General features: G+C 40.6%; 1 protein-coding gene across 5 annotated transcripts in view; it reads right to left on the bottom strand.

Annotated features, from left to right (window-relative positions):
- Window positions 1-206: 206 nt before the first annotated feature.
- RPH3A (rabphilin 3A) overlaps window positions 207-12,416 on the bottom strand; it is a 347,889-nt gene continuing 335,679 nt past the window's right edge. For all 5 annotated transcript variants that reach the window (XM_051972819.1, XM_051972821.1, XM_051972818.1 and 2 more), the window contains 3 exons: window positions 5,080-5,161; window positions 4,088-4,184; window positions 207-3,646 (listed from right to left, as the gene is read on the bottom strand). In XM_051972819.1, coding sequence (XP_051828779.1) covers window positions 3,516-3,646; window positions 4,088-4,184; window positions 5,080-5,161 — 310 coding nt within the window. In that variant the 3' untranslated portion in view covers window positions 207-3,515. The remainder of the gene's footprint in view (window positions 3,647-4,087; window positions 4,185-5,079; window positions 5,162-12,416) is intronic.

Here is a 12,416-nt window from a genome sequence, read left to right as displayed (position 1 = left end):
AGCTGGGAGGGGGCTTAGAACAAAGAATGTCAGGGCTGGGGCATCTTAGAACAGGGAATGTCAGAGGTGGGAGGAGCCTTAGAACAGGGGATGTCAGAGCTGGGAGGGCCTTAGAACAAAGAATGTCAGTATTGAGAGGAGCCTTAGAGAACATCTAACTCAACTCCCTCATTTTCCCCAGTGAGCGACAGAAAAACCAAACACTGTTTCCCGGAGAATCCTACTTTATTTTAGATACATTATCACAAATAGAGGATATGGCCAAGTCTGCATGCAATGGAAGACGCTAGGACTCTACGCCAGGGGAGTACATCTGCTGGAAAGAGCTTGCCACCCAGCAGGTGTGCTGGGAGATCACCACATGCTAACTAGAAGGCCAATGCCAGCTCAGATGGGAGTGTATGCACTGCTGCCACCCCCAGGTAAGACATGCTTTCTTCTAGAGGAGAACCAGGGAGTAGGAACGGCCGGTCACGGCGTTGTATAGGAGGAGCGTGCCTGGAAGAAGTGCAACAGTGATAGCCATCTACCAGCCAGCTTGCTGAATTGCAGCCTACCCCATACCTACACAAAGGAATGGCGATGGTTGCCAGTGGGTCTCTGACAAGAAATGATTTTCCTGAAAGACGCTGATCCTAGGGAGTGAAGGGGATGGTTTTAAAAAGCATGAGTTAGATTAATCTTTCTAGAGTCTCCAGGTGGGAGGAGAGGTGGAAAGAAGCATAAAGGGATGACCACAGGATTGGAAGACACACCCCTTGATAGGAGAAACCTACCCTACTATCTCCTCTTCCCCGAACCCAGCCATCAAATCATATCCTCTCCTAAACTCCAGGGCTGTGTTTCTGCCATCAATACTCTAAAGCGCAGAGAGGTGGGAGAGGAGGCAAAAAGTACAATGCCAGTAATAATAACAACAGATGAAGGCATTTGTGCATCCTCTGATACCAAAGCCTTCCCTCTTTGAGGGTTGTGTGTGTTCCTTCCAGCAGCCTTAGTAAACAAGATGACAGAATAGATAAGGTCATTCATTTGTCTCCTGGTTACAGAGACTTTTTTTTTTTTTTTTGCCTTTCTTCAGGTGTTCTCCCCAGAAAAAAATGTACATTTTGATCACTGAAACTTTACAAAATGTCTTGGGGTTTACAGCTAGGACCACACCCTAAACCCACATTATTCAGACTTTCACTGATTGGCCAACAGTAGGTACCAAGCCAAGCCCCACTTGGTCATTGTTTGGGCCCTGATTGGCTCAGAGTATGTGTAAATAATTTCTGCTTTGGCCAGAATTCCTGAGGATCCTCCTCTCCCAGACTGATTTTCTTAATTTGTTTTTTTTAAAGGCCATTCTTTGCCTCTTTTCTTACCTAGCCTTAATCACTGAATGGGTAATTGCCTCAGTCAAACCGAGACTTCAAAAAGCCAAGGTCTCCCATCACATCCAGGGTCATCTCCAGTCATCCTGATCTATAACTGGCCATGAGACCCAGATGGTTCTGGATGAGAAAGTGAAGCTGGTAGTTCGGCAGAACCCTCCCTCCTTCCCTCCAATCCAATTCAGTTGCATGTCATGATATCACTTCCTTGATGTCCCAGGAATCTTCAAGAATGGCAGACAAACAACATCAAAAGAGACTTGGATTGACTGTGTGGAAGAAGAGGCAGTGGGGAGTGTACCCAATGGACTGGTAGCCTGAGAATCCTCCAGGCCGTAGGTCCTGTACCAGTCTCTCTCCCATCCCCAGCAGTGAGCACAGATTCAGAGAAAGCTGACTTCTGCTCAAGTTTCAACTGCTCCTTTTGACTTAATAAAAAGGGGGAGCAGAGATTTGAGGATCCAGAAGAGACCCTGCCCTGAAACTAGGAAGAAAATGTTGTTTGCTTGACATGTGCAACAGGACTCCATGTAAGATCACCAGCATTTCCCAGAATTTCTTAGAGTGAATTCCTGTTTGTGGTCCTGTTTGTGTTGATCTGGCAAAGACAGAGGTATGGGGTAAAGTGAGACTCACGATACCTTTTAAGGAGAGCATCTCTGACTTTATTCCCCCTGGAGAGGGAGAAGGGAAGAGGTGGAATGAGGAAGGAGACACACAGAGAGGCAAAGACAGAGATATAGGGTAAAGTAAGACCCACGATACCTTTTAAGGAGAGCATCTCTGACTTTATCCCCCCTGGAGAAGGAGAAGGGAAGAGGTGGAGTGAGGGAAGAGACACAGAGAAACAAAGACAGAGGAGGCCTCTTGAGGAAAATTACTAAGGTCTGGCCTCTTTTTTGAAAGTCTGCCTCCAAAAGAAGGAAACAGGACTTTTACCGCGTATGTGAGTTTCAACGAGATCAAGATAATTCACATCTAGTTTTTAAACACCTAAATCAGCTAGACATGTGTGTGTGTGTGTGTGTGTGTGTGTGTGTGTGTGTGTGTGTGTAGTTGTACCTAAACTCTCATGTCAATTTTTTGCATGTTGCTTGGTGAATGGACACACCAAGATTTATCACATTCTAAACACTATAACATAAAGTTCAGTGTGTGACTATGTACATCACAAGAAGACATCATCTGGGTATAGTTCTCTACAGTGGAGATGCTTTCCCCCTACTTATCCACTATGACTTGCATATAAATAAATTTGTAGTAATGGAACTGACATAACTCTCGCTAACCCCCTTCAGCATCCCTCCCCTCCCAGATTTTTCCCTCATCCCAACATCCAAATTAAGTTCCTAAATTCTGGCTCAGGGAGGCTAGAAGTTTATGGAGCACTGATTCCTAGTCAGTGGGTGTGGAGCCCACAGAGGGCACACTAGCCCAAATTGTTAGCTTTGAGATTATTGGGGAACTTTGTAAAGCAGGGACAAGAGGGAAAGAAAAATAGGGGAAGAGAGAAAGAGAAAGAATGATAAAAAAGAGAAGGGGACAGAGTGAAAGAGAAAGTGAAAAGAAAAAGGGAGGAAAAGATAGGGAAAGATATATAGAGAGCAAGAAGGAAGGGAGAAAGAAAGAAAATGAGTTAAAGAAAGAGAAAAAGAGAGGTAAAGCAGAAAAGTGGAAGAGAGAAGATAGAGGAAAATATAAAGCAAGAGGGAGAGAAGAAGAAAGAACAAGGGAAAAAAAGGAAAAAGGATGGGAAAAAGACAAAATAAGAAAGATGGAGATAGCTTGAAAGAGAAACAGTAATAAAGAAAAAGAGGAAGAAGAAAAATGGAAGAGAATTGAGAGAGGAAAGGGGAAAAAAGAGACAGGTAAAGAGTGAGCATATATCCCCTTATATTTAAGAAGGGAGAAAGAGACCTCAAAGGTAGGTTTCAGGTAAGGGAAAAGAAGGCTAAGGCAGCTTTCTGGAGTCAGTGCACATAGCAGAGGGAGCCAGAAGAGACTGTATCAGCCAGACAGATGGACCTAGATGCAAGTCTGGAGTAAGGAGTTTGGGGATTCAGTAGGGGTAGAACTGGGGGACAAAGGGAGAAGCTAAGGAATAGGCAAGGTGGGAGGATGGGGCCCATGGACCCCATTTTAGTCGCTCGAGACATGGTTTTCATTCTGTAGGTTGTGCCAGCGTTCAATCTTCTTGTCCTTGTTCTTTAGACACTCGTACCAGTGTTTCAAGCGCTCCCCTTTGGCGGTGATACCAAGCTGGCAGCCACCTAGAGCAGGGAAACACGAGAAGGTTAGGGAGAGGGGAATCTCTTAGCAGCAAGGGGAGGACTCTCATTCAGAACCAAAGACTTCTTCCTTTGCAAAGAGATACTAATTGATGAGATCCTCATCCCAGTAAGTCACAACCCCTACTTTCCTCACATTGTGATCTAGGCTGTTGGGGAGGTCAGTGGCCATGGTGGGAAGGGGTTCTGGGATCTAGGATAATCTGGATCTTCTTGTCAATCTAAATCTTTTGTTGGAGTTGTCGAATGCAGCAGCTAGGCTTATTTTAAGCATTGTAATAAATCAGGTCTCCCCAAATGAGAAGTCCTTGGACCTAGTTCCTTCCCTTTGACCCTTTTTCAAGTTAAATGAGAAAGAATAAAATTGCCCATGTAATCTCCAGGTCTCCTCCTCTCAGTTCAAATGGCAATTTTTATACTCACCAATATAATCATTGGACTTGCCAATGTCATAATCCCAGACAGAGATGTCCAGTGACTTCTTGGCCAAATCACTATGTTTTATATCATAGAAAAACTCCTGAAAAGGAATTGAGAGAAAACAACAATATCATTGAGACTGGAGGCACATCCTTTCTATCTTTAAGAAAGAAAAGACAAAAATAGCCCAAAATGAGCCCAAGTCATCAAAAACAGGAAACTGAAAAGGGCTTCTCACCTGCTATTTCTATCCCAATTCAAATCTTCTTTCAACAAATACTTCTTCTGTTCTCTTTTTTGAGAGACAATTGAAGTTAAGTGACCTGCCCAGGGTCAGGTAGTAAGTGTTAAGTGTCTGAGGCTAGATTTGAACTCAGGTCCTCTTGACTTAAAGGCCAGTGGTCTATCCACTGCACCATCTAGTTACTCCTTTATTATAGCTTTCTATCTCTCAGTGTCTATTTTTAACTTATCATCGCCATCCATTTCTGTCTATATCATTTCTAAATATATCATCTTTAGCTCTATTTGTCCCTGTCATTTTTATTTCTCCATTCATCCTTCTCTGTTTATCTCTTTCTCTCTGTGTCTGTGTTTCTCTGTCTCTGTCTCTTTCTCTCTGTTTGTCTCTGTTTGTCTCTGTTTTTCTCTGCCTCTGTTGCTGTATTTCTCTCTGTCACTGTATCTCTGTCTAGCTCTGTCTTTCTGGGCACCCACACTAATGAAATGTGCTTGTGCACTTTGTAGTTGCTTCTACTGAGAATGAATAGAACCAGAAATTGGACAGAAGACCCTGACTCAACCCATATCACATTGGCCAAGTCCCTTTACTACTGTGGACCACATTTCTCATCTGTAGTAGGAGAGATTAATTTCCTTTCAGCTCAGATAGCAAACTCTGAGATGGCCCATATAGCAGACCTGCCTCATTTAATTCATTTTGTTTAACCTTTTCTCCATGCTTTCACCCAACAGCATCTCTGGAGGGCACTTACCTCATTAAACTCGGGGTTCAAAGTCTTTTTTTTGATCTGCGTCTTGTGCTTGGCTTTCTTCCCCATGTCTGGTTTCAGCCAGCTGTGGGGCAACAGGCAGTACATGAGCACAGGGGTCTGATTGTTGTTGCTTTTTTGGGTTTTTGGTTTGGGGCTGGCTCTGGTTTTATCACTGGAGGAAATTCTCAGTAAGAAACTTTGCTCATCAGGGCAGATTCGCATCTCCCCTGCTGGTAGTCCACCACACGCTAACCATAAGCCAGTGCCGGAACTTGTATACCACTGTCATCCTAAAGCAGGTTTTCTTCTAGAGGGAAATCAGGGAATAAAAGCATGGGAGTTATACAGGAATGGGGAGCATGTCAAGAAGAACTGAATTGCAACCTGACCAATAAATACATAGAAAAATGGAGAAGTCTGCCAATGGGGGGTCTCTGGTAAGAATGAGTAAAGACTCCAAGAAAAAGGAGTAAACATCAGGAAATGAAGTGACTTGCCCACATTTTCCAACCAATACATTAGAGATGACATTTGAAGCCAAGTCTTCCCAGATAAAAAGCTGGTTTCCAGTCAGACTATTTCTGGAAGCTAGGAATAGGGGATGTGGTGAATGGAGGTTAGATTTAAAAATCAGAATGTCACAAGTGGAAGGACTACTGTCAGTCAACTAGCATTTGTTAAGTATCTGCTATGTGCCAGATATCGGAGATAGAAAAAAAGACAAAAGTTAGTCCCTGCCCTCAAATAGCTTCTACTCTAATGGAGGAAACAATATGCAAACACTATGTACAAAGAAAGAAGATGTGTGTAGGATAAGTGGGAGATAATCAACAGAGAGAAGGCACTAATATTAATGGGGGAGGGGTCTGGGGAAAGTGTTTTTTATTAAAGTTTTTTTTTCATTTTGAAAACATATACATAGATAATTTTTCAACATTAACCCTTGCAAAACCTTGTGTTCCAATTTCCCCTCTCCTTCCCCAACCCCCTCACCTAGATGACAAGTAATCCAATATATGTTAAACATGGCAGAGATATACATTAAATACAACACATGCACATATATTTATACAATTATCTTGCTGTACTAGAAAAAGCAAATCAAAAAGGAAAAAATGAGAATGAAAACAAAAAACAAGCAAACAACAATTAAAAGAGTGAAAATGCTATGTTATGATCCACACTCAGTTCCCACAGTCGTCTCTCTGGGTGTAGATGACTCTCTTCATCATAAAATCATTGGAAGTGGCCTGAATCATCTCATAGTTGAAAAGAGGAATGTCCATCAGAATTGATCATCATATAATCTTGTTGTTGCCCTGTACAATGATCTCCTGGTTCTGCTCATTTCACTCAGCATCAGTTCATGTAAGTCTGTCCAATCTTTCTGAAATCATCCTGCTTATCATTTCTACAGAACAATAATATTCCATAACATTCATATACCATAATTTGTTCAGCCATTCCCCAACTTATGGGCAGTCACTCAGTGGGAAAGTATTTTTTTGCAGAAGATAGACGTTAGCTGGCATTTGGAAGAAGCCAGTGAAATCAATCTAATAGATCACAATCACAATAGAAAAATGAATCTCCTTTTATAGTACCCTTACCAAGTAGTCTCCCAAGCATGCATAAAGGACTCTAAAACTGTGCATGTCCTTTGACCAGCAGTGCCATTACTGAGTCTGTATCCCAAGGAAATCATAAAGGAGGGAAAAGACCCACATGTGCAAAGATGTTTGTAGCAGGTCTTTTTGTGGTAGCAAAGAATTGGAAAATGAATAGATGGCCATCCTTTGGGGAATGGCTGAACAAGCTGTGGTTTATGAAGGTAATGGAATATAATTGTTCTATAAAAAATGATGAACAAGTGGATTTTAGAAAGACCTGGAAAGATCTACATGAACTGATGCTGAGTGAAACAAACAGAATCAGGAATACATTGTACACAGTAATAGCAAGAATGTATGATCAACTATGAAAGGCTTGGTTCTTTTCAGTAGTTCAGTGATCCAAAGCAATCCCAAGAGACTTTGGACAGAAAGATAACTAAGGAGATTGAATGTAAATCAACACATGCTATGTTCACTTCTTTTTTTTTTTCTGTTTAATCTCTCCTATATTTTTTTCCTTTTGCTCTGATTTTTTCTCCCAACACAATTCATAAAACTATATGTAATCAAAATAAATATTTTTTTAAAAAGTGGTCTACCAGCCTTAGCTTGGGGAACTATAGGGAGCCTATCATTACCTAAATCTTTGAGATAGCTCTAATCATAGAAAAGTTTGTCTTTCTAGTCCCTCTGAGGTTAAGCAAGATGAAGCTAAGCCCTCTTTCATAGGACAGCCTTTCAAGTACTTGAAGATGGTTTCTATGGCTTCTGAGCCTTTTCCTCTCCAGGCTAACCATCCCAAGTTCCTCCAAGTGGTCCTTATATGGCAATGTATTGAGGCCATTGACCACGGTTGGCATTCTTCAACATATCAAAATTCTTCCTAAAGAACACAGTCCTATAGATATAATCAATGACTTAAACCAGTGTTGTCAAACTCATAAAGAAACTATACATGGTGGTCCCTATAGGGAGCATATTGACTTAGAAAACCAGTCACCTGGACCACTGTCATAGCCTAATTCATATCTGCATCTGGTACCATTCTATCTTCTATATGGTCTCCAAGTGGATATTTTTATGGTCTAGATCTGACCACATAACTTCCCTATTCAGTAAATGTTTTGGGTTCCCTCTTGTATTTTGGATAAAATGTTATTTCCCTAGTTTGGCCTTCAAAGCCCTTCAGAGTTAAGCCCTGGCCTATCTTTCCAGAGTAATTTCAATCTTCCTTACATACTCTATGTTCCAAATAAAATTGCACTATTTGTTTTTTTCCCTATATTCCAGAAATTGCTAGTGTCTGTTTCTCTCTCTCTCTCTCTTTCTCTCTCTCTCTCTCTCTCTCTCTCTCTCTCTCTCTCTCTCTCTCTCTGTTTCTCTCTCTCCTTCCTTCCTTCCTTCCTTCCTTCCTTCCTTCTTTCCTTCCTTCCTTCCTTCCTTCCTTCTTTCCTTTTCTTTCTGTCATGGGCCCCTTCAGAAATTCAGTTGAGCCCAAGGGCTCCTCAGAAGAATGTTTTTTAAGTATAGAAAATAAAGAAGTAAAGTACATAGAATTACAATGAGAACCAAAAGAGAGGTGGGGGGGGGGGGAGGAGAGAGGGAGAGAGGAAATGTGATTTTTCTCCCATGTCCTCTGAAATCTATTCAGGGACTCCAAAAACCTCTGCTATATCCCATTTTTCATTCTGATCACAGGCTGTCCTTTATGATTAGAACACTGTCCTCAGCCTTTCTGTGCCCCAGCTCCTCAGTTTACTCTATGACTTCCTTCTAGGAATCTCTCCTCATTCTCCCCAGTTCTAAGCATTGTTCCACCATAACTGGGAATTGATTAAGCATATTTCTCCCATATGTTTAAAATGTTGTTTCTTTGGTATATATAACCTTTGTATTTCTATTCTTGGGATCTGGCATGCAGTACCCAGCCAAAAGGATCACTGAATGATTGACTGTCTGGCCCAAAAGGTTTGTTGAATGAGTAATTGATTACTGCCTGTGTAACTGTGAATGAGTGTTTAAATCCTCAGGTCTTCATTTTCCTCATCTATAAAATGGGGATATTGATGCTTGTAGCACTTCTCCCTCCCAGGATCAATGTAAGTTTAAAAAGATACAAGTTTCTTTCAAACTTGAAAGAACATCTAAGAAAGGCCATTTGTTCCTTGCCTCTACTTCTTGGTTTTCCTGGCTTCCTTCAGTTCTCAGCTAAAATTTTACCTTCTATAGGAAATCTTCCTTGATTTTCCACCTTCCCTTCCCTCTGGGATTACCTCCCAATTATCCTGTAAATATCTTACATACACATACTTGTTCACGTGTTGTCTTCCCCATTAGAATGTGAACTCCTTTTTTTGTATCCTCAGCACTTAGCACAGTAATAAATAGTTATTGACAGACTCAGGTCTTCTGATTGCAGAGTCAATATTGTATGACTCCCTCATCACTTAAAAAACATTCTTCTGAGGAGTCCTCAGGCTCAACTAAATTTCTGAAGGGACCCATGACAAAAAGGAAAGGAAGGAAGAGAAAGAAAGAAAGAAAGAAAGAAAGAAAGAAAGAAAGAAAGAAAGAAAGAAAGAAAGAAAGAAAGAAAGAAAGAAAGAAAGAAAAAAGAAAGAAAGAAAGAAAGAAAGAAAGAAAGAAAGAAAGAAAGAAAGAAAGAAAGAAAGAAAGAAAGAAAGAAAGAAAGAAAGAAAGAAAGAAAGAAAGAAAGAGGGGGAGGGAGTGAGGGAGAGAGAAAAAGAGACAGGGGGGGAGGGAGGGAGGGAAGGAAGGAAGGAGGGAGAAAGGAAGGAAGGAAGGAAGGAAGGAAGGAAGGAAGGAAGGAAGGAAGATGAGGAAACACCGGACCAGTGTGTTGCATACACTATCAGATGTGGCCATTTTGATCAATTGCTTTTATTTAACTGTTTTCCTTTGATAGCAGGGAGGGTTTGGTGCTGGGGATGAGTTATTTCTAGAAATGATTTTGATATAAATATAAAGTGTTCTCCAAATGATTAGAAGCAACTGTATAAAGACAAATTCTGACAAATCACAGAGTACCCTCTCTTTCCTTAACCACATCTTAAATATTCCTGGAAGCTGATTAATATTGCAGCCACAGCTTTTATTTCAGAGGTGGTCATGTAAACGCAAACATTTCCAGAGCAATTGGGGAAGAGAAAGATTATTAAAATCAAGTTGTCCATAGCTGGCATTTAGAGAAACACAATTCAGCACCCAAATGAGGTCATTTCTTTCATGGCAATTGGAAAAAACAGTCATTTTAATCTCCAGTATCTAGCTCATCACTGAACTGGAGATGCTATATTAATTAATTCTCATTAAGGGCTAATAGCTGAGAAAAACCACAAATGATGGTCTATTTTTCAGAGATGAAGCCTGGGTATGATGATAACTCCCACTTATATGTCATTTTAAGGGTTAGAAGGCATGATAGATGGCAAGGGCAGAGGGATTCATGGAAAGCTTTGATTTAAAGTCAGAGCATCATATGCTTAATATATATTGGTTTGCTTGCCATCTGGGGGAGAAGGTGGAGGAAAGGGAGGGAGAAAAAAATTGGAGCACAAGATTTTGCAGGGGTGAATGTTGAAAATTACCTATGCATGTTTTGGAAAATAAAAAGCTTTATAAAAAATAAAATCAGATCATCTGCATTTGAGTCAGTGGAGAGAGCATAGGGAAATTTTGCAGTGACATGTATTGAGGCCTATACTGTTATTTCTTTGTAAGATATGAGAAGTTCCCCCAAAATAATAGATAGAACTAGGAGCAGATAACCAAGGATCAGCCACATCACTGATGGTCCCTTTAAGGAACAAGACACATCCTTTTATGAGTCAAATAAAATAGGAATACAGCTCTGTTGAGTCAAGAGAGTCAGTTATTTAAAAAAGAACCCAGTCCTTGAGAGGGAATCATTTTTCAACTCTGGGGGAAAAGTTGGAGAAGAAATGTCTCTCCTCTTCTCTTCAGGGGGAACAGCATGAGCATCCCTGAGAGAAAGGAAGGGATATCGGCACCTCCATCCTGGAGATGGGAGTGACTGCCACCACATATGATTTGGAGCTGAAAAGGAACTCAAAGACCATATTGAGTCCACCTCTTTCAACTTATCAATGAAACTGAAAAGAGAAATCGAGAAGAGTGTAGGTGGAACAGTGGCTAGAGTACTATACTTGGAATAAGTAAATTCTGAAGTCAAATCCACCATCATCAGACACTAGCTATGAGAACCTGGAAAAATCACTTAATCTCAGTTTCCTCATTAAAAAATGGGTGGGGGGGATAATAGCATCCACCTCCCAGAGTTGTTAAAAGGATCAAATGAGGTTTATTAAAGGGCTCTGTAAACCTTAAAATGCCATAGAAATGTTGACTACTTTGTTACTCTAATTTGCCCAAATTCAAATAGCTAATAAGTATCCGAAGCTACACTGGAACTCAGATCTTTCTGACTCCTGGTCAGTTACTCATCTGTATTACACCAGAGCCTGTGTGGTTCTGTACTAGTGGGCTCTACATGTTTGTTGACTGATAATATGTAACTCTGGAAGAGTATGTCCTGGGATAGGTGGAAGGATATTTAGTATCTGCTATTATCACAATGTCTTCTCAGGAAATACTGTTGCTTTGAGCTACTTCCCACCTATGGGGACTCATGGACTAAAAGATGGAGGATATTGGACCTTCAAGAATATCCTGAATCTGGGTCACAGCCAAGCTTTAAGAACTGTGCCCTGGGCATACAAAGGAGGCAGCTCCCAGAGGGTATAAACCACTAAGTATATCCACTAAGTCAGTAACATAAAGGGCAGTTAGAATCAAAAAGAACAGAGAGAGAGACATTCAGAAGTTCACAGGAAACAAAATCCAAGAAGAAAGGCAGTGGTAAAATCCCTAATTTTAAATGTTTATAAAGAAACGTTCAAATTTCATGTAAGGGGGCAAAGTTAACCCCAAAGTATTACTAAACTGTGGCAGAATGAAGCCCATGTCTAGAATGTGGTTCTGGATAGGTATCCCTCACCTATCCAAGAGAGCATTTTATATTGAGAAGATATGTTCAAATCTTCAGCCTCAGACACTTGCTAGCTGTGTGATTATGTTAACCTCCATCTGCCTCAGTTTCTTTATCTGTAAAATGATGATAATAATTGCACCTACTTCACAGGTATATTGTGGATCAAATGAAATAATAATTAGAAAGTGCTTAATATAGCTACATACCAGGTATGTAGTAGGTGCTGTGTAAAGTTTACCTGTTATCAGTTATACCCCAAAGAAGAGATCTAAGAGATCTAAGACTGTGACCCATTTCCTTCTTTGCAAAGATGAGGGAATACATGTAGGGAACATTGCATATATTATCAGATTTGATTGTTGTACTTCATTAATTTTGCTGAGCCATCTTTTTCTCTTTTTCTTTTCTTCCTTGTTATGGGGAAGAATCTCTGGTTGCAAGGGATGAGGAGATATTGGGAAAGAAAGTGATATAAAAATAAAATGATACTAAGAATTTTTATTTTAAAGAAGGCATAATCATGTGAGAAAATCCAGAAATCAGAAGAGGGAAGTATGGAAGGGGTCAAGTGTAAAGATCAGTAGAGGAAAAAACAAAAGTAATGTCTTCATCAGCATGTTCTATGGACCACCAGGACAAAAAGAGGAAATAGAAGAAGAAGAGTTCAGGAAACAGATCACAAATCTGGCACA

Source organism: Antechinus flavipes, chromosome 1 (genome assembly GCF_016432865.1).
Source record: "Antechinus flavipes isolate AdamAnt ecotype Samford, QLD, Australia chromosome 1, AdamAnt_v2, whole genome shotgun sequence".
NCBI lineage: Eukaryota > Metazoa > Chordata > Mammalia > Dasyuromorphia > Dasyuridae > Antechinus > Antechinus flavipes.
This window is presented reverse-complemented; position numbering and strand designations above follow the sequence as displayed.